Genomic DNA, 22453 nt, shown 5'->3' with positions numbered 1-22453 from the left:
ACAATGCTTGTCGGAAAGGATCCGACTTGTATTGAATATACCCCTGTTTCTTATACCCCTTTTCCACTAGCTCCTTAAAACACGGGTAAATGCGCGTGTTTTTCCCTAGTGGAAACGGGTCCCCCGGCAAATTCCCGGATCAAGTGATCCAGGAATCCTACCCGGGTAGCTAGCCGGGTTGAACACGTGGTGACACGGCTCCCGTTCACTGTGTATAGGGAGGGCGGTGCTGGGAGACCATGTGATCTCCCAGCGCCGCCCCTGCCACGTCACTAGCGCGTCACCAACCCGGCAATATGCCGGGTTGGTGAGCTCTGTCAATAGGGGGCTGTAGCACGGGTCGCAGCCGTGTCAGGCGACACGGCTGCGACCCGTGCTTTAAGTGGAAAAGGGGTATTACAGTACTCAGACCTTCTCTCTCTCTCTCTCTCTCTCTCTCTCTCTCTCTTCTCTCTCTGCCTATCTGTTGATGTAATTTGTCTGTTGATCTGTGTATCTCTTCCGTCATCTAATCTGTGTTGCACTTGAACCTTTCTTGGCATATTTTCAAAGATCATCTTTACCTTATCAAAGTCTTACTTAGTTTATGATGCTTTTCAACGCCAAAGGCCGATTTATCACTGCTGTGTGTAGTGTATTGTTTATGTATATTGCTTTGACAGTATACCCAGATTTCCTTCCTGAGTATATCAGGCGTATCAGGACATGTCGGAGAGAGGAAATTTTGGGATTTTAAACTTTTACCGCTTAGGAAATATCAGTTTCTCTTTTCCAGCGCATTAAAACGTTCTGGTCTTGTGAAATAACCAGGTTTATATGTGGTGCTAAATGTTGATAAATTCACGCAATCCCTTCATATGTACCCCTTCACTGTATACACCGGAATAAGGGCACAGTGGCTCGCTGCGCTTTCCACAAAAGCCTGTGGCGCTGGTATTCCGGCAGAGGCATTTCACCGCCTGTTGGAATTCCTGCGTCGGCATGTGACCATTGGGATCCCGACAGGCGGTCTCCTGATTGCCTCCCGATACACCAGATACTCCTCCATTCCTCTTGTAAGAGAGAGAGCTGTGAGACAGATGTACTGTATTTTTCTACAGACAGAAAAACCCTACACAGCTTACTAGATTCTCTCAGCTTTAGGTGAGGCTGGGTGTAGGTCTGCTGAGTTGGTCAACCATGAGACGTTTGGGCCTCTTTATTAGGGGGCTTAGGTCAAGTGTGCGTGGGCATGGCTGTGTTCTTTACGAATCCTGGGTTCTCTGTACAATATGTATGCAGTCCTACAGGAACCTCCCTCCCAACCTCCCTCTTGATGCCCCTGGTGCTGAGCCCAACTGAAGGAGCTCAGCACACATAGTGACTGCTGGGATGTGCAGAGCATTTACTGCTCCAGCTAAACTGTGGAGACTCCTGTCTGGGCTGGGGGGACCAGCGGACGTGATTGAATATTTGGACTCCGGTGTCATACACCTGGAAGTCTTTTTATCATCGGGACGCTCTATATTGGAAGAGCTGTACATATTGTATGTATTGTACGTATACCAGCATGCAGGTGAATAGGGACAGGATGTATGGCTATGTTGCGATACTTGGTATGGGATGCAGTTAAAATGCCGGCTGTTGTGATCCCGGCGTTCAGGATACCGACACCGAAATCCCGACAGCCTGCAATGCCGGAAGCCGGAATCCCGGCGCACCAGGGCTGTTCCCACTCGTGGGTGTCCGCGACACCCATAAAGTGGGAATAGATCTTGTGCGAGCCGCCGAGCCCGCAAGGGGCCTCTAAGCGTTTGCCCCCGCTGTCAAGATATTGACAGCCGGCATCCCACCCGCTGGGATAACGTATGTAACCCCTTGATATATCCTACCTAAGTGTATGCTGAAATGGGCAGGATCATCTTCATCTTCTGTTTTATGTCATTGTATGTCATTTGTTTGTATCATAATCCCCTCAAAGTACTGTGCTGCCTAGCATCTCAGAGCTTTGTAAAGAAAGGAAAATAATAATGACAGTGGGTGGACATTGATGTTGTCTTTATTATACCGGGCAGTTTTATGTGTTTGAAGCTACTTTTACATTGAGGGAAAACTGAGCCTTAGAACGCGTGTTTCCAATTAAGTGCAAATGGAAGGCGCAAGATTTAAGGATTAGATCCAAAACTCCACCGGCTCAGATCTGATACAACATTCGGGTCCTTTAGTGCAAATGGCCGAGTGACCCCCCACGCACATGGCACACCCCTAAAACTGTGCCCTCTGCACTTCTCTGAGACAGCTAGGTGCAACGTTTATCAGTGAACATGTGAATAATATAACATTTCACTGTAGCCAGCAACCTCTTGGAGAGACCTGCAGCCTAATCAGAGGTGCAAGTGGAAAAGTCTGCACTCTGAATTCATGTAGTTATTTCCTAGAGCAGTGAGTGAGTGCTCTGCGCTCACATAGGAATTTAACACTGTCATCAAGTGTGAAGTGTAAACGTTTACTCACTGGTGTACATTGTGGGTGCACAAAGAGGGGCACAAAGCAGGGAGGAAACAATATAAGGCTGAGGAGGGAAAACTGCTCTGCGTGTAAGGAAAGAATGAGAATGTCCTTATATAAATTATTCTTTGGAATTTTGTTTCCACTCTGCTGCATGTGGGCTACTTTTGTTCTCGGGTGTTTGTAATGTGTGTGCACAACATGGAAAGCTACAGTGAAAGGTCACTGCAATATCCTACTGTACTTGTTAATTTAGCACAGTAAAAGATCACAAATTAGTCATAACTATGACGGAGCAATGTTTTAAGAGACAAGATGCAAGGCTAAGAGCAATGTTCTAAGAGATTTTTAGAAACAGGACCGGCTCGAAGAGCCCGAGGCTGGTTATGCTTAGGAGGGGGGACCCCACGCAATTTTTTTTCGGGTTTTTTCCCCCTGTTTTTTCCCGTTTTTTTTAAATTTTTACAAATCTAATCAAAATCCGTCAAATCGGCCGTTTTACGACAGCGGGACTGTCGAATCCGTTTTTTATTGAATATGTTGAATTCCGGCACCCACCTGCCGGAATTCGACGGTCGAATTAAAAAACGGGCGAAAAATTGCAGCGATTCGCCCGTTCCTGCGTTCAGATAGTCGCCGCCCCGGAAGGAGTGTAAATTTGCCATGCAAGTGTTCGATCGCATGTGTACGCTGAGCTGCAAAAATCAAGTGTGTGACTTACTCCTACAGTGCGATAGAATCAGCCTGATCAGGGCCGGAGCTGACGTCAGACACCCTCCCTGAAAACGCTTGGACACGCCTGCGTTTTTCCGGACACTCCCTGTAAGCCAGGGGTGGGGAACCTTTTTTCTACCGAGGGCCATTTGGATATTTATAAAATCCTTCGGGGGCCATACAAAAATTTTCAACTTAAAAAATTACCCTGCCCCCCAGTAGGTCTGCCCCTTAGAGGTACTGTGTGTGCGCGCCGGAGGCGCGGGCGCGCCAAAAAAATGGGTGTGGCCAGTTAAAATGGGACGTGATACACATATGCCCCCAATAGTGCGGTGCCAGATCCACAATTGCCCCCACAGTGCCAGGTATACAAATGCCCCCACAGTGCCAGGTATACAAATGCCCCCCACAGTGCCAGGTATACAAATGCCCCCCACAGTGCCAGGTATACAGATGCCCCCACAGTGCCAGGTATTCAAATGCCCCTCACAGTGCCAGGTATACAGATGTCCCCACAGTGCCAGGTATACAGATGTCCCCACAGTGCCAGGTATACAGATGCCCCCACAGTGCCAGGTATACAGATTCCCCCACAGTGCCAGGTATACAAATGCCCCACAGTGCCAGGTATACAGATGCCCCCACAGTGCCAGGTATACAGATTCCCCCACAGTGCCAGGTATACAGATTCCCCCACAGTGCCAGGTATACAAATGCCCCCACAGTGCCAGGTATACAGATTCCCCCACAGTGCCAGGTATACAGATTCCCCCACAGTGCCAGGTATACAGATTCCCACACAGTGCAAGGTATACAGATGCCCCCACAGTGCCAGGTATTCAGATGCCCCCACAGTGACAGGTATACAGATTCCCCCACAGTGCCAGGTATACAAATGCCCCCACAGTGACAGGTATACAGATTCCCCCACAGTGCCAGGTATACAAACGCCCCCCACAGTGCCAGGTATACAGATGCCCCCCACAGTGCCAGGTATACAGATTCCCCCACAGTGCCAGGTATACAGATTCCCCCACAGTGCCAGGTATACAAATGCCCCCACAGTGACAGGTATACAGATTCCCCCACAGTGCCAGGTATACAAATGCCCCCCACAGTGCCAGGTATACAGATGCCCCCACAGTGCCAGGTATACAGATTCCCCCACAGTGCCAGGTATACAAATGCCCCCACAGTGACAGGTATATAGATTCCCCCACAGTGCCAGGTATACAAATGCCCTCCCCCCTCCCCTCCGTGCTGCTTACCGTGGACGGAGGAGAGCGCGGCTCAGCGGCTGTCGGGTGAAAGTGGCGGCGTGTAGTACTTCAAATCAGCTGCCGGCCAATCAGAGCTCGCGGACCGGCAGCCGCGGCTCCTGATTGGCTGCCGGTCCGCGACCTCTGATTGGCTCACGGACCGGCGGCTGGTTTGAAGTACTACACGCCGCCGCTCCCACTCGACAGCCGCGCTCTCCACCGTCTCCCTGTTCTGACAGCTGAGACACGCTGCCGCCGGACTGAGCGGCAGCGTGTCTCACTGACACAAGCTGGTGGGCCGGACCAAACGGCTTCGTATACGGCCCGCGGGCCGGAGGTTCCCCACCCCTGCAGTAAGCGGTCAGTTACCACCCATGAATGGGCTCTTCCTGTCAATCACCTTGCGAACGCCCGTGCAAATGAAATTTTCACACCATCCTGTCACTGACCGGCGATGCCCGTTGTTTGGCGTAGCGGGTGCACATTGCGATGCATACGCATGCGCAATTAATGCCTGATCGCCCTCTTTTGCACAGCTTTGATCAGGTCTGAATAAGGCCCACTGTCTGTAGACTTGGAAAGGGAACGGAACTATTTATGAATGATACTCATGTATGTAGATCTATCTTAGCATCACATAGACATCCACTGCACCAAATAACCCGGCAGACGTGCTGCACAAATATGCATAATACAGCCTTTCACCACCCATAAACATATTAGTCTGTATATAACCTCTAATTAAACAATTCTTCAGAGCATTATGCTTTAAAAATCACCAAGGGAATGAGATAATTACTCTTTTCTGTTGCCTCAGTATGCTGCCAGTGAGTAGGTCATTTTGTATTAATTTCCATAAGCGCTGCCTAATTACAAGATTATGCATGGCAGTGATTGCTACCAGCCAGCCCCTAACGTTGTCATTCTGTGCATGTGCATATGGGTGTGTACATTACAGGCTGGGGGGAGGGAGCCGGGGGAAACGCACGTTCTCAGGGACATAGCAAAATAGCACAACATAAACATAACAGCACAGATTGCAACACAACAGAGAAGAAGATGAGGAAGGGGATAAATGATGATGGTGATTTCTGAAAATACATATACACACTTTCATTTATGCAATGCAGATTACAAATTGAAGTTAAACATCTGATTGATTGCTACGTTTTACAGCAATGTTTCCCTGTGCAATCAACTTTAATAAATGTCCTTACTGTGGCCCTCGTCTTAGAGGTTACTGACATATAAGATAGAAAGGCGTTGTTTACGTAATTGGTAAATTCAGACAATCTGTGGTTGATAGTTCACCCTAAGCAGTGTTTACTTATTATTTTTAATTGGTCAACTGCACAGAACTACAGTACTTAATTTGCTTCAATGATTTATATTTGGTACTGTAAGTACTCTTTAGTCTGTATACGGAAAATATTTGAATATCTTATTTTGTAATTTGTATAAGTTCACATTTAACAAAAGAGAGTAAACTAAAGGAATACATAGAATATGCCTGCGTATGGGATGCTGGCGGTCACAGGACTGATACTGCAGAGAATCCCAAAAGGGGTCAGGTAAGTATGTTTACCCTCCCCCATTAATCCCCTAATCCTGTGTTCCTGCAACCTAACCCTAACCTCCACCCCCCCCACCCCCTGCGCACCCTAGCCCTAACCCTCCCCATGGTGCCTAAAGCAAACTCCTCCCTCCATGCAGCCTAACTCTAACCTGCCCTTCCCCACAGCGTAACCCTAAACCTAACCCCCCACAGCCTGAACCTTACCTTCCCAACTCCCTTCAGCTTACCACTGTGGACTCCTGGCAGAGGTCGATCAGGATTCTGGCATTTGGGATCCCGGCGCCTGCATTTCGATCCATATCTGGGTCAATATTTTTTTTTATTGATCATAGTGGGGAAGTATATGCCCCCTGTATCTGCCTAGTATAGGCTACAAGCAATGCGATTAAATGCACTTTGAAGATCAGCAAATTGTTTTGTGCATGCGAGTGTCCCCAGTTCTTCCCAATATATTGTGCTCCATCCTGGTTCTGTCCCCCTCAGATTGCCTAGCTTCAGTTTCTACATTCCTTGTGCTATCCCAGTCCTGGCAACATCCAAGTACCCAAGGGCGGGTCTGCAAAGGAGAGGTGGCTTGCAGATCACACTTGTACAAGGAATTGCCTCTGTCTCAAATTATGGGGTAGATGTATTAACCTGGAGAAGGCATCAGGAAGTGATAAACCAGCGATAAAGCAGTGTTAAGTGCAAGGTGATAATGCACCAGCCAATCAGCTCCTAACTTAATTTACATATGGGAGCTGATTGGCTGGTGTGTTTATCACCTTGCACATATCACTGGTTAATCACTTCCTTATGCCTTCTCCAAGTTAATACATCTGCCCCAATATTCCTTTGTTGCTACTGTGTTCTATCTTTGTTAGTAAGTGACTCCTGGTATTAACAATACCTCCCAACATTTGCAAATATCAAAATAGGCCACACGCTGATTCTCCCATACTCCGCTCCCCACATCCACCCAAACCTTGCCTGATTAGCAATTTAGAAAGAATTGCAAGTAACAGCAGGATTATTCCCTCTCCCTCACAACATAATGACCAGTAGGGAGCACAATGCACAAATCCCCCTTTTTAAAACTAGGCTATGTATTAATCCTACTGCCCGCCTACTTTCCTGGAATTTCCAGGAGACTCCTGAGTTTTCTGGTGTTCTCCCCAGAGTGCCCACTCCCAGGAGGGTTGGACCAACCCTTCCAGATTGCACCCAGTTCCCCACTAAATTGGGCAGTCATGGGGTTGTATGATGTGCATCATGGCATTGTACATTTGCAGGAAGGAGGCGAGGGTGTGATAACAGATTGCCAGCACCATGTCCCTTCCACCTTCCACCTGATACTTCTCATCCAGCACCAACAAAAACAGGAGTTTTTCCTTAAAGATGTAATAGATTCCTAATATGAAATAAGTGAAGGAAGCGCAGACCTTAGAGGTGGATGTTAATCTTCTGCTGTAGTAAATTCACGTGTTCCTTCCTTTCACTTTTACTCCCACTGCACCGCTAAGTGGTAGCGACACTTGAAATCTTGTTTTCTAAACATAGTTTTGTTGAACTTAAAAAGGCCTTTTCAGTTTGTCTGTAACAATGCTCTTTTAAAGGTTAGCTCCCCCTTTCCATTCCGAGACTATTCTTTGTGCCTGGCATTTTGTTGTGGAGAGCTCTCAGAGTAACGCAGTGATGGATGGAATGGCAGACAAGTAACGCAGGAAATTAGTTAAGTAATCGCATTAGTGTGAAGTTGTGCAGCGGACGGCTGTTCTCCAGTAAAGAATCTACCCCCAGTCAATAGTGTGTTGCACATACCACTAGATTCTGGTTAAAAGGACGATAAGAAATGCTTTGTCAATGGGGGTCATTCCGAGTCGATCGCTAGCTGCCGATGTTCGCTGCATATCGATCATTTTAAAAAATGGCAAAACTACGCATGCATATGGGGCGCAATGCGCACGCGCGGCGTACGGGTTGTGCACCCAGATTATACTTACCTTGTGCCGGCAGAAGGTCCCTCCTACTCCACGGCGCCATCTTCCCAGTGACATCTTCGGGAAGATGGCGCTGCGCAGTGAAAGCAAAGACTCTGGCGAGTGCATTTGCATCTGCCGTCCATACATAGCTAATGTGCAAAAACATGCTAAAGCTGTGGCCACAGGCAGCATCATATCTGCGCATAAGCCTGCAGCGGTGGTCGCATTCCCTGAGTATAGTCACGTAGATTGGCGCCATGTGTTTTGCATACGGGATCACTGTTGTAGGCGTGCATTTTTGTCACCACTCCCTGTTACTTCTCCAAACTGCTTCCTGACTATCAATCACTTTGCAAATAGATCCTCACTGTGAGCAACATCTGAAAGGTACCATGGCACATGTGCTGCACGACTGGTGACGAATGCGCAGTCGGACGACAATCACTCAACTCCGTAAATATCGGCTTGCAAACAACTATGAATCAGGTCCTATGTGCAGCATTGATCAAAGCCCTGTCAGTCTGTCTTGAGTAATGGCCCTCATGCAAAAGACAGAACTGGCCTAAAAAGCAAGTGCCCTCCTGCCTCCTTTCCTACTGTTTCTCTGTGAGATCTTCACAACTGTGCTGAAGTTCAAGTGGACCATGCTACACTAAGGGGGAATTCAATTCTAATTGACCCCTCGGGGCTATTCAATTAGTCCCAAAGCCGGCACTCATCAGGGATTCTTTTTCACTTGCCCGAGTCCCCGTTTACACTATCGTCACCGCGAAACACGTAGATCCATGAACGTATCACAGATTCTATGTGTTTTTGCCCAAAAATTTAAAATAGCAAAAATTTGTGCATTTTTTTTTTTTAAATCATGAAAATTTTTTGGGCCTGATTGAATGACTCCATATAAGAGGGAGAAGCAGGTTGCAACTACCGACAACCCTTATGCAGTCAATTATGTAGTCTTGTCAGCTTAGAATTTATACAATTTACAGTATTTTTACTTCCCAGCTACTAACTTTCTGTTACTTTAAAAATAAAAAATAAAAATGTAAAAAGATTTTGTGTGATGTTTGCATCAGCTTTGTGCCTACTGTGACTCATTGGCGAGGCTTGGCCCACCCGGCGTAGATCCCTCAAACAGCAATTTTATCTGCAGTAAGAAATATGACCAGCTACACAAAGCTGTATTGTTCCAGCACAGTTTCAGAATAGCATACAGTAGGCGTAATGGATCTGAAATGCAATTTAAGAGGTGCAGACCAGTCGCTTGTCTTCGGCAACTAAAGTGCTGAAAATGAACTCTTGTCACACTGCGTGTCTCTTGCTATATTCACTGCCGTTATCAGAAATGATTGTTTACAGAAGAGGCAATCCACGCTATGGCTGATGACAACCACCTGTGATCCGGACTGCAAAAGGCTATCAAGTCCTCAGTAAAGAACTTAATTGATGGAATTGAAAAATATTCCTGGGGCCCCGTTCTGTTTATGTAACGCAAATAATTTTTTAAAGGAAAGTTGTCTTCTTTCTTTATTACTTTTTCTTTTATGAATTGTGTTGATGAGTTTTCAGAGTCTGCACTATTGTGTAGGCAGTATGGGGGCAGGATGGATGGACAGGTGCAGTTAATGTGATGAACCACATCCAAGCAATGGTTTCTGTAACATGGGAGATATCTGGTCCTTTTAAGAGAAGGCCTCACTTCAGTTTTAATAAATCACCCATTCCATGAATTCATAAGGTGTATTTTATGTTTGTTTGTTTGTTTGTTTTTATATATACAGGTTGAGTATCCCATATCCAAATATTCCAAAATACGGAATATTCCGAAATACGTACTTTTTTGAGTGAGAGTGAGATAGTGAAACCTTTTATTTTTTGATGGCTCAATGTACACAATTATGTTTAATACACAAAGTTATTAAAAATATTGTATTAAATGACCTCCAGGCTGTGTGTATAAGGTGTATATGAAACATAAATGAATTGTGTGAATGTAGACACACTTTGTTTAATGCACAAAGTTATAAAAAATATTGTCTAAAATTACTTTCAGGCTATGTGTATAAGGTGTATATGTAACGTAAATGCATTCTGTGCTTAGATTTAGGTCCCATCACCATGATATCTCATTATGGTATGCAATTATTCCAAAATACGGAAAAATCCGATATCCAAAATAACTCTGGTCCCAAGCATTTTGGATAAGGGATACTCAACCTGTATATATATATATATATATATATATATATATTTATTCACCAGATTTTTTTTAACTGCGCATAGGATATTTCTCTCAGTTCAATTCAGATGTGGCATAATCAGTCCTTTTAAATTGATGTAATTGCTGCCAATTCCTAAAAGGCCGATCCACCGGCTGGATACATGTGAAAGAACAGAAAAAAGAAAGGCGCAATTGTGAGTAAAATAGGAAATCTTTACTGATTAAAAAGTATAAGCTCACGTACATCAAGGTAAAATAATACCGGCTCCCATCTCCAAGGCCCCGCAAGAATGCCTCCGGATCGCACCTGCAGCGCTTCAGACAGGGAAACCACAACGGCTCTCATTCAGCTGCATTTACGTCCAAACACCAGATCACAGTGCATGCGGCTGTTCGTTTAGCAGTAGGGACGCTCACACCTACTGCTAAACGAACAGCCGCATGCACTGTGATCTGGTGTTTGGACGTAAATGCAGCTGAACGAGAGCCGTTGTGGTTTCCCTGTCTGAAGCGCTGCAGGTGCGATCCGGAGGCATTCTTGCGGGGCCTTGGAGATGGGAGCCGGTATTATTTTACCTTGATGTACGTGACCTTATACTTTTTAATCAGTAAAGATTTCCTATTTTACTCACAATTGCGCCTTCCTTTTTTCTGTTCTTTCATATATATATATATATATATATATATATAAAACATTGGCAGTCTAGCATAAAACTCTTGGTAAGTAACTACTAATTTCCCTTGGTTTGTTTCTTCAGACTGCTACTATTCATTTATAATTCTGCACAGTGCTATGGACTACTTGTCAACCACAGTCACTCACATGGCATATGATGTAGTTAGACTTTGGAAAGCTCCTCTGAGCTCTGGATGCACTGTGACATCCCCCCCCCCCCCCCCCCCCCCCCCCTCTATCTCCACACCTCTGTGATCACCTGGCATGTAAGCCTGTGTGTGGCTGGCAGTCATACTTTGTGCTCTCAATAGATATTTTGAAAATGAGATGACAGCTATGCAAATTGATGCATGTTAAAAAAAAATATTGACTTGCCTTTTATTTGCGAGGCCATCAGTGGGCATCTCCATACAACTTCAGGCGGCTGCAGCATTTGCATATTTTTGCACACCCGCTACATACGGGGTCACAGGTGTAAATGCATTAGCATTAGCATACATCTCTGAATCAGGCCCCATATTCACTATTAACATGGAAAATGGTATTATAAATGACTTAAGCAGACAATTACTTCCTCCTTCAAAGCACTAGACAATGATACTGTTTCTAAAGAATGCTATGTATATATGGCGCGCTAACGCCAGTTTTAAATGTTAAAAGATATGGTCTCCCTGGCTAGGTTCTGTCTATTCCCCACTGCACCCTCCATGTAATTTTCTGTTGTTCTCGCCACACACTTATCCTTCTTCTTTACTTATGTCCTCCTCTTCCTCCTCCTTCTTAACTTTTTTATGCCAGTGTTTTGTGGAATCGCCTTACTAGAGCATGTCTTTGCTGCCGATTTTTGGAATACAGCTGCGCAACTTATAAATTATATTTTTATAATTGCCACTATTCTTACTCTTTTACTTATTTTATTTATTATATTTTATTCTCTTTTCTGTGTTTAGACAGTTGATTGTTTATTGCTTTGCAAGTTTGTATTCACTGTACACAGAATTGTATGTTTTATAATTATATGGGAATAAGGCCTTGCGGAAATGTGCCTGTATTGCAAACCACATTCTATCATTGGTGGTCATTCCGAGTTGTTCGCTCGGTAAATTTCTTCGCATCGCAGCGATTTGCCGCTTAGTGCGCATGTGCAATGTTCGCACTGCGACTGCGCCAAGTAAATTTGCTATGCAGTTAGGAATTTTACTCACGGTTTTTTCTTCGTTCTGGTGATCGTACTGTGATTGACAGGAAGTGGGTGTTTCTGGGCGGAAACTGGCCGTTTTATGGGAGTGTGTGAAAAAACGCTACCGTTTCTGGGAAAAACGCGGGAGTGGCTGGAGAAACGGGGGAGTGTCTGGGCGAACGCTGGGTGTGTTTGTGACGTCAAACCAGGAACGACAAGCACTGAACTGATCGCAGATGCCGAGTAAGTTTCGAGTTACTCAGAAACTGCACAGAGAAGTCTTATCGCAACATTGCGAATCTTTCGTTCGCAATTTAAAGAAGCTAAGATTCACTCCCAGTAGGCGGCGGCTTAGCGTGTGCAAAGCTGCTAAAAGCAGCTTGCGAGCGAACAACTCGGAGTGAGGGCCCTTGTGTACTCGCAACATTGCTATCTGTATGTGACATTTTTACCTTGAATAAAAAAATTAGTCTATTAAAAAAAAAAAGAAGACAATTACTACTGAACAATGTATCTACCTTTGTTTTGTGCAAAACTTGTATAGTTTATACACTTGTACGTAAAATATTGTATTGTTTGTGAATACAGTGTATGCTTGGAGGAAAAGTGACATATCAACCATCTGCACAAACAAACTCACAAATATAAAAATAAGACAATAGGCCTAATTCAGGGCCTAATTCAGAGTTGATCGCAGCAGCAAATTTGTTAGCAGTTGGTCAAAACCATGGGGGTCATTCCGACCTTATCGTAGCTGTGCTAAATTTAGCACAGCTACGATCACTGACACAAATATGCGGGGGGACGCCCAGCACAGGGCTAGTCCACCCCGCATGTCTGGCCCGGCCCCACCGCACAAGTACAAAAGCATTGCCCAGCGATACTTATACTTGTAGAGTAACTCCCAGCCAGCACAGCTCCTGTGTCTGGCCGGGAGTTGCTTGTCGCAGCCAGGGTCGCAGTGGCTGCGTGTGACGTCACAAAGCTGCTGCGGGCCCCCCCTTGCCGTGCGGTACGGCGATGCCTGCGTTGGCCGGACCTGGCCCCGAAAACCGCCCAGCGACCGCCTCTGCCTGTCAATTAGGCAGAGGCAATCGCTAGGCAATGCCGGCCGACTGGCATGTGCCGGCACACTGTGGCACCGGTGCAGTTCTGACCCGATCGCACCGCTGCGAGAAACTGCAGCGTGCGTTCGGGTTGGAATAACCCACCCATGTGCACTGCAGGGGGGCAGATATAACTTGTGCATAGAAAGTAATGGACCCTACACACAGCGCGATCCCCCGGCGAGCTGCCCGACGGCGGATACGGCCGACGGGCGACCCGGCGGCGGAGGGGCAGTGACGGGGGGAGTGAAGTTTCTTCACTCCCCCCGTCACCCGGCTCCATAGCAGTGCAGGCAAATATGGACGATCTCGTCCATATTGGCCTGCATGCACAAGCGAAGGGGCACCAGCGATGAACGAGCGCGAGGCCGAGCATTGTTCATCGCTGGTGCCTCCACACTGAAAAATATGAATGGTATCTCGTTCATTAATGAACGAGATCGTTCATATCTTTCAGTAATATCTGCCAGTGTGTAGGGCCCATTAAATTTTTTTTTTGGGGGGGGTGTTCATTCAAACTGAAATCTAAATTGCAGTGTAGTGCACATGATTTTGCCCATCTGCTAACAAATTTGCTGCCACGATCAGGTCTAAATTAGGCCCCATGTGCAGATACTTTCATAGTGGCAGAATGCAGGGAAATCTATTTATTTTTATGAACTTTGAACTTAATTTGCAATGTAATTAATTTAATAGCATGCTTTATCTACATGATTGGTATCATTCCCAGGGTTCAAATACATTTTCTAACTTTAGATCGAAAATAGATCTCTGTAACCATGACACCTGTGAGTTTCATATCTGTCCAGCGTTCTCTAATGTATGATATTGTGTTTCTCCTTGCAGCTTTGTCAAACAGTCATGGGGAATTCCTTCTGAATGGCGAGTTTGTGGTCAGTATGTTCAAAAGGGAAATCAAAGTGGGGAACACGGTGATTGAGTACAGCGGGTCAGACCACGCCATTGAAAGAATTAATTGTACGGATCGGATTGAGCAAGAAATTGTACTGCAGGTAACGGAGAACAATCTGTAATGCTTTGCCAATAAATAATTTGGATCGTCTCAGTGGTGTAACTATCAGTTTCTCTTTTGTCTAGATATTATCAGTTGGCAATTTATACAACCCCGATGTCCGATATACTTTTAATATCCCCATTGAAGATAAAGCTCAGCTATTCTATTGGAATCCCTATGGACCTTGGCAGGCGTGCAGTAAAATTTGCCAAGGTAAGGACTTAATATAGGACTTAATAGGGCATAAAATTACCCAGTAGATATAAAGGCTGAACCTGAATAGGATGCAGCAGCGATATCAGATGCAGTGGAGTAATGTGTTCTATCTATGTCTGAGTATCACCGTGCATGCATCGCGATTTTGGGCTTGATTCAGGTTTGTAAGCAAAGCAAAAAAGCAAGCAACTGGGCAAAACCATATTGCACTGTAGGTGGGTTAGATGTAACATGTAGAGAGATTTAGATTTGGGTGGGTTATATTGTTTCAGTGAAGGATAATATTGGCTGCTTCTGCATGTCAAAAAAAATCGAACTCTCTCTGCACATGTTACATCTGCCCCACCTGCACTGTTCAGTTTTTACGCTTTCTACCTATTGCTTTGGGGAATTTGCAGTTTTGCACACCCCTTTTTGTTGGCTGCTAGTATAGTCCTATTCTGTTTATTGATATATCTATCATCCTAGAGCCCAATTTACTATTGGATGGTATCTTCACAGCATGCAAACGTAAACTGCCTTCACCCTGAATTCCGGAACAGGGGTCTGAAGCAGAGGTGGACACAAGTAGTATCAGTGCTAAGTCTTCGGTAGCAGTGATCTGAAAAGTTATGTTAATGCAGCAGGTGGTGTCTTTTGGAAACAGATGCCCACTGCCAGCTTCTCAGACCCGCTGCCTGTATCCGAAGATGTAGCATTGGATCACCATCAAGACCACTGCAGCAAAACATCGGACATTAGAGCAACCCAAAGGTTGCGCAGAATGGCCACTGCGACTAAGCTTCCGATACCAGTGAGTCTGCATCAGAAGACGCAGTCACTGGCTTCAGCACTCCCCAGAAACCTCCGTTTTATGAAATGCGACCCCAAATGTGCGCAACCTGTCAATCAGACTGCGGCTTCCCCCGCACTGTGACCATTGCGGCAAATGCGCACAGCGGCTCAGGTGGTAACACACAGTACAGAAACATTGACAGCTGCGACCGAATCGGCCCATCGTCCAAGTCTGAATCAGGCCCAGGGTCAACAACTACTTTTGCTACAACTATAAAGTGCTTTCTCCTTTTATATTTCCTTTTCCTCAACTGTCTATAGCAGAGGTTTGTACAAGTCACCGATCTTCTCATCACAAATGCAGGGAGCATTCTGCCGTCCAGCAGTTCAGTGTGATATTGGAAGAATCAAAGGTTGTCGTTCTTCTTGCTTCCAATAAAACACTTCCCATTGTTATTCTACAGCGCTTGTTCATCAGACTGTCCTGAGCCTCTCACAGTTTGATGAATGGTTCGTACAATAACATTGAAAACGTGTCATATTATTCTCCTGGAAGATAAATAAGAACCTTTCCTCAGTAGACCCCTATGGCTTTCATGTCTCCAAAAAAATATACCAAATAACATAAGCGTCACCTTCACATTATTCCTGAAGAGAATCATTTTGGCTTTGAAGACTAAATAATGACATAGAACATTAGCAGTTTGAACCCCACACAATGAAATTGTTCTCAAATTTAAAAGGGAAGCAAATCCCAAAATGTTATTCTTTTCCTTTTATTTTCTTATCGCCATCCCAACGGTTTCATGAGCGATTCAGTGGAGAGAAGGAGCGTAACAGACAGCTGCACTGTCAGGATCAGATAGGGGTTAGAAGGAAAGTGGTGGCCCGGGTTTTCAATATGTAGCCCCAGTTTTCAATGCTTTGAACCCTCTTTTAGACCTTTTCCTATTCTTTGTGTTAAGTCCATGTAGAGCATGTAGAACTTGTAGAACCATGTAGAACTTCTGGCTCTCCAGCTGTTGTAAAGCTACACTTATCAGCATGCCCTGCCGCAGTTTTAGTATTCCCTAATAGCAAAACTGTGGCAAGGCATGCTGCGACTTGTAGTTTCACAACAGCTGGAGAGCCACAGGTCATCCAGGCCTGTCATAGAGCATCACACACTTTTCATGTATAAAGTCATCTTACCGGCAGAGTAATGGAAGCCTTTGTCTACATATGGGCACAAAGTAATGTTTCATCCTTGCAAACAGTGAGAGAAAAACATATAAGACAAGAATATCTGTGCTTGCCAGTGGATGAATCCAGATACTGTGCATAGCCCTAGGTACATACTGAAGGCAAATATTGATGAGAAATATCATCCAGGAAAAGTTACTGAAACTCACAAAAGACATTGGGATCTATTTATGAAGCTAAGAAAAGGCTTTTCTCTGTCTTTTTAACTGCAGAAAGGGCTTTTCCCAACTTCTCGGCGTGAAAAGACTTCCCTGGTACTCACCTATTTAGCTCCAATTACCTCTGTTCCCAGATATCTCTCTGGGAGTGAAGGTAGTTCATTAAACTATGGCATTACCCTATACACTGCAATGGGTGACCTTTGCTTCATCCATCACTTCTTCAAACTACTGTGCGCATACCCTTCACTTGCAACATTAGACTACCAAGGAGTAAACCCACAAAGACATGAGCATATTCAATCTGTATTGCTGCTATAAGCAGTGGACAGATTGTTACTTAACACTTGATATTGACAAAGAGATCTCTTAGTAACAGAAAGCATACCTCCCAACTGTCCCGATTTTTGCGGGACAGTCCCGTTTTTTTGGGACTGTCCTGCTGTCCCACCCGCGGGCAGCAGTGTCCCGCGGTGGGGGCAGATGGGAGGCTCTGTCACTCGCTGCTCTGCTTAGCAGACGTGAATAGATGCTGTGCGCATGCGCACAGAGTCTATTCACGGAGACCAGAGGGACAGGGGGCATGCCAGCAGCTCATAGTGATGGTAAATGGGGGTGTGGCTCACGATTAAGTATTTCCCATGAAGCCACGCCCCACTTTTCACAGTGGGCGCGGCTACGCCGCACAGGAGTCCCTCTTTCTGCCTCCCAAAAGTTGGGAGGTATGGGAATATGTCACAGAACTTAGGGGCTAATGTATCTAGCAGTGAAAAGAGTGGAGAAGTGGTTCAGTAAAAAAGTTGGCCAAAAGCAACCAATCAGCTTTGAGGTATCATGTACATTATAATAAATGATAGGTAGATGGTGATTGGTTGCTATAGGCAACATCTCCACTGGTCCTTAACTACGTTCTTTTCCCTGCTTGATCAACCCGCTTGTTACTAATTGAAAGAGTTAAAAAGAATAGGAATTGGTTGGTTGCTATAGGCAACTGGTTGGTTGCTATAGGCAACATCTCCACTGGTCCTTTACTACGTTCTTTTCCCTGCTTGATCAACCCGCATGTTACTAATTGAAAGAGTTAAAAAGAATAGGAATTGTCCATATAGTTCTGAGTTCTGCGTCTATTAAATCTCATTTGAAACGTAAATGTCACATTTGAAGTATAAAGTGCAGACCGCAATCACTGGCATATAATGGGAAAGGGATAATACTGTATATGTTTCCCCAGGAGAACAGAAACGGAAGCCTGTATGCACAAGGGACTCTGACCAATTGGTGGTCTCAGATCAAAGATGTGACCGAATTCCTCAGCCCGAGCTGATTACTGAGCCATGTAACACGGACTGTGAATTAAGGTAATTTATACTGAGATCAGGAATCCGTAGTACCCGATCTTGGCCACCAAATCCGGCAAACACTAACAGCAGCATTTCCTAGGTGGCATGTGGCCAGAAAGAGTGAGTGCACCCCCCAGTGTGGCCCGGGTATCCGAAACATTGATTTCTTCTGTGAAAAGTATCTCAAATCGGAGGGGAAGATGGAAAAGGTGGACGAGCGGTTTTGTGGTGGTCTACAGAAGCCGAACAGCAAGGAGAAATGTTACGTGGACTGTAACATTGTAGGATGGAGCTACTCAGACTGGTCAGAAGTTAGTATTGGCTGATCAAATCGGCGATTGATATATACAGTAAATATAGAACATTTAAGAATGACATTTTTTATTTTATTTTTTTTTAAACTGAATTTTTATTTCTGGGTGCACTGATTAATACATTTACTTATATAGTGCCTGCATATTCCGTTGCGCTTTATAGTTGGAATGAAATAATGCACAATTTGGGTCTTTTTAAATCACTGCGGCCAATCACCATAATTGGCTGTTGCACAAGGAATCAAGCACCCCCTAGAGACAAGCCTGGTGACACAAGTGTCTGTAGATGTGGCCAACCCTGAATAGGCCACAGTTACTGGACATCCCATTATTGTACTAATGTGTCAAATACACATTTTAGATTTTGTTGCCTCTTGCACTTATGCTCCTTAAGTTTAGAGAGGTGAAATGGGAAACCGTAAGGGCTCATATTGAAAGGGGCTCGTTTAACGTTGGACGGATTTCTGAACACTTATTTTTGAGTAGCCTGAAATGGTTGCTACATGCCTGCGTTTGAGTGACCACTCCCACGTTAACTCCCGCAAACTTTCTCCCTGTCACTCAAGACGAATATATCCACACCTTGTCCGCTGCCCCAAGACCATAGCACAGTGGCATAAAAAATCACTCCACTGCGTACAGTGGCGGAACCGGGGTCGGTGATACCCAGTGTGGCCAAAAAACCTCCTGTGCATGACCAAAAATGGGTTGTGGCTTTGCAGATTGGGGGTGTGGCCCCATGGGAGCCCACTGACTTCACTAAAGGGGGTGTGGCTTCATGGTACGTCTATGATAACTTCACTACCGGGGGGGTGGTCCCCAGAGATTAGTGCGGCGTCACCTACATTGCCGACTCCTTCTCAGTGACAGAAGCCAAGTGCTGCAGATTAGGGCACAACTATGGGACATAAAATGAACTAGGGCACTACTATGGGGCATAAACTTAACTAGGGCAAAACTATGAGGACATAACATAAACTGGGGCACTACTATGGAGCATAAAATTAACTAGGGCACAACTATGGGACATAAAATCAACTAGGGCACTACTATGGGACATACAATGAACTAGGGCACAACTATGGGACATAAAATGAACTAGGATTCTACCATGGGACATAAAATGAACTAGGGCGCTACTATGGGGCATAAACTTAACAAGGGCAAAACTATGAGGACATAACATAAACTGGGGCACTACTATGGAACATAAAATTAACTAGGGCATAACTATGGGACATAAAATCAACTAGGGCACTACTATGGGACATACAATGAACTAGGGCACAACTATGGGACATAAAATTAACTAGGGTTCTACCATGGGACATAAAATGAACTAAGGCTCTACTATGGGGCATAAAATGAACTAGGGTTCTACCATGGGACATAAAATGATCTAGAGCACAACCATGGGACATAAAATGAACTAGGGCACTACTATGGGGCATAAAATGAACTAGGGCACTACTATGGGCATAAAATGAACTAGGGCACTACTATGGGGCATAAAATTAACTAGGGCACTACTATTGGGCATAAAATTAACCAGGGCACTACTATGGGACATAAAATAAACTAGGGCACTACTATGGGGCATAAAATGAACTAGGGCTCTACTATGGGACATACAATGAGCTAGGGCACAACAATGGGACATACAATAATCTAGGGCTCTCTATGGGACATAAATGAACTAGGGAACTACTATGGGGATAAAATTAACAACTGCTGCAGAGAGGGGTCCTTTCAACATGCTGCTATAGGGCCCACAAAGTTCTGGCTACGCCTCTGTATACTAATATCCGATAGTGAATGTGATTGTATATTATAAATATGTGGATAGTCACGTCATTACGCTTACATCAGTAGAGTGTTATTGGTGTCATAAATTAATCTAGTCCAAACTTTAGATTGTTCTAAATAATTACCGTCTTGATATTCCAAATAACGCATATGCTGGCACCACCCGGGCTCATTCTTTTTATTTAAATCACTTTTTATTGACGCACAGCATTACATTTCAAATACTAGGGCGTCATCACATCACAGTACAGACCATATAAACCACAGCACAACAGCACACCACGTAGTCAGAGTCCAGCAGGAAGGTAAAGGTAAGACCAGTTGTCTCTGAGCCTTAAACTCATTCTTATGTCTGTCCTTTCTTCCTGCACAGTGCTCTAAAAGTTGTGGTACTGGGATAAGGAGACGCATCGCTAAGTGTGTGAACTCCTTCCATGATACCGTGGATGATGCCAAATGTAGCCAGCAGGAGAAGTTAACGGAACAGCGATGCGGTGACGTCCTGTGTCCACAGTGGAAGACAGCTGATTGGTCAGATGTAAGTGTAAAGTCAACAAGTTTAGTAAAATATATCATATTTTTATCCCTACAAAGTTCTCTTCAGATCCAAGTCAAACTCCATCCATATTTAGGCTTCAGACGTGAGGATCTGGCTACGTGAGTGCCATCATTTACAGGGCCCAAATGTGGTTTTTTCTTATTCCCTCCTCCCGTGGTCCCATCCTGCAAATCTGCCAAACTAGACCAGACCTGTGTGGTATTTCCACAAAACCAGGACTAACCATCTAACTTAACAACTCCTTTGAGGTTTTCTTGTTGGCCATCTGTTGCTATTCCTCCATCCCACCAACAAAGGTCCAGGTGACCTTTGTAAATACCACAGGCCACCATGCCTAGAGAATATACATCTGTGGCAGAATATTCAGGGGGATTTCCATCATTGTTCTACTGAGAGGGACATAGGGTTGGGAGACAAATGTACGAATGGGAATATTCCCTTTAAACATTCCCAATAGGTAAATCTGTGACAGTCATGAGACCTACAGTAATAATAACATGTATTTGTACAGCGCCATACAAGGACACAAATTTTCTGTTATACTGTCACTTTTTGCAGTGCCTTGTAACCTGTGGGAAGGGACACAAACATCGGCAGACATGGTGCCAGTTTGGAGAAGGCAGAGTGAATGACAGATTTTGTGATCCTCAGACGAAGCCGGTTTCGGTCCAGACTTGTCAACAACAGGAGTGTGCATCGTGGCAAGTCGGTATATGGGGACAGGTACAACCTCTTCAGTCTCAGTTTCTCTGTAAAACATGTTACTAGACAAAATTTACTAATTTTTCTCTAACGTCCTAAGTGGATGCTGGGAACTCCGTAAGGACCATGGGGAATAGCGGCTCCGCAGGAGACTGGGCACAACTAAAGAAAGCTTTAGGACTACCTGGTGTGCACTGGCTCCTCCCTCTATGACCCTCCTCCAGACCTCAGTTAGAATTTTGTGCCCGGCCGAGCTGGATGCACACTAGGGGCTCTCCTGAGCTCTTAGAAAGAAAGTAATATTTAGGTTTTTTATTTTCAGTGAGATCTGCTGGCAACAGACTCACTGCTACGAGGGACCTAGGGGAGAGAAGCGAACCTACCTGCTTGCAGCTAGCTTGGGCTTCTAGGCTACTGGACACCATTAGCTCCAGATGGATCGAACACAGGCCCAGCCTCGGTCGTCCGGTCCCGGAGCCGCGCCGCCGTCCCCCTAGCAGAGCCAGAAGCAAGAAGACGTTCCTGGAAATCGGCGGCAGAAGACTTCGGTCTTCATTAAGGTAGCGCACAGCACTGCAGCTGTTGCGCCATTGCTCCCCAGGCACACCACATACTCCGGTCACTGATGGGTGCAGGGCGCTGGGGGGGCGCCCTGGGCTGCAATATAAGTACCTTACTTGGCAAATGAACACATAATATAGCCTTTAAGACTATATATGTGTAAAATCCCCTGCCATAACTGTATAAAAAAAAGCGGGAGAAGCCCGCCGGAAAAGGGGCGGGGCTATCTCCCTCAGCATACTGGCGCCATTTTCCCTCACAGCTCTGCTGGAAGGATCACTCCCCAGGCTCTCCCCTGCAGTTCCAGACTACATAGGGTAAAAAAGAGAGGGGGGGCACTAAATTTAGGCGCAATCTGTGATATATAAGCAGCTATAAGGGGTAAAATCACTGTGTAGTGTGTATCCCTGTTTTATATAGCGCTCTGGTGTGTGCTGGCATACTCTCTCTCTGTCTCCCCAAAGGGCTTTGTGGGGTCCTGTCCTCAGTCAGAGCATTCCCTGTGTGTGTGCGGTGTGTCGGTACGGCTGTGTCGACATGTTTGATGAGGAGGCTTATGTGGAGGCGGAGCAGGTGCCGATAAATG

The 22453-nt window shown here is 45.3% G+C and overlaps 1 protein-coding gene across 1 annotated transcript in view; it reads left to right on the top strand.

The window, feature by feature from the left end:
* The window catches only part of ADAMTS9 (ADAM metallopeptidase with thrombospondin type 1 motif 9), a 366262-nt gene that overhangs the window by 189219 nt on the left and 154590 nt on the right, over positions 1-22453 (top strand). The window contains exons 17-22 of the mRNA XM_063940922.1: positions 14027-14193; positions 14279-14408; positions 17817-17943; positions 18026-18236; positions 20419-20583; positions 21163-21327. Coding sequence (XP_063796992.1) covers positions 14027-14193; positions 14279-14408; positions 17817-17943; positions 18026-18236; positions 20419-20583; positions 21163-21327 — 965 coding nt within the window. The remainder of the gene's footprint in view (positions 1-14026; positions 14194-14278; positions 14409-17816; positions 17944-18025; positions 18237-20418; positions 20584-21162; positions 21328-22453) is intronic.

The sequence above is a fragment of the Pseudophryne corroboree genome, chromosome 9, assembly GCF_028390025.1.
Source record: "Pseudophryne corroboree isolate aPseCor3 chromosome 9, aPseCor3.hap2, whole genome shotgun sequence".
Classification (NCBI taxonomy): Eukaryota; Metazoa; Chordata; class Amphibia; order Anura; family Myobatrachidae; genus Pseudophryne; species Pseudophryne corroboree.
The sequence above is the reverse complement of the archived record's forward strand: the minus strand, read 5'-3'. Positions and strand labels throughout refer to the sequence as shown.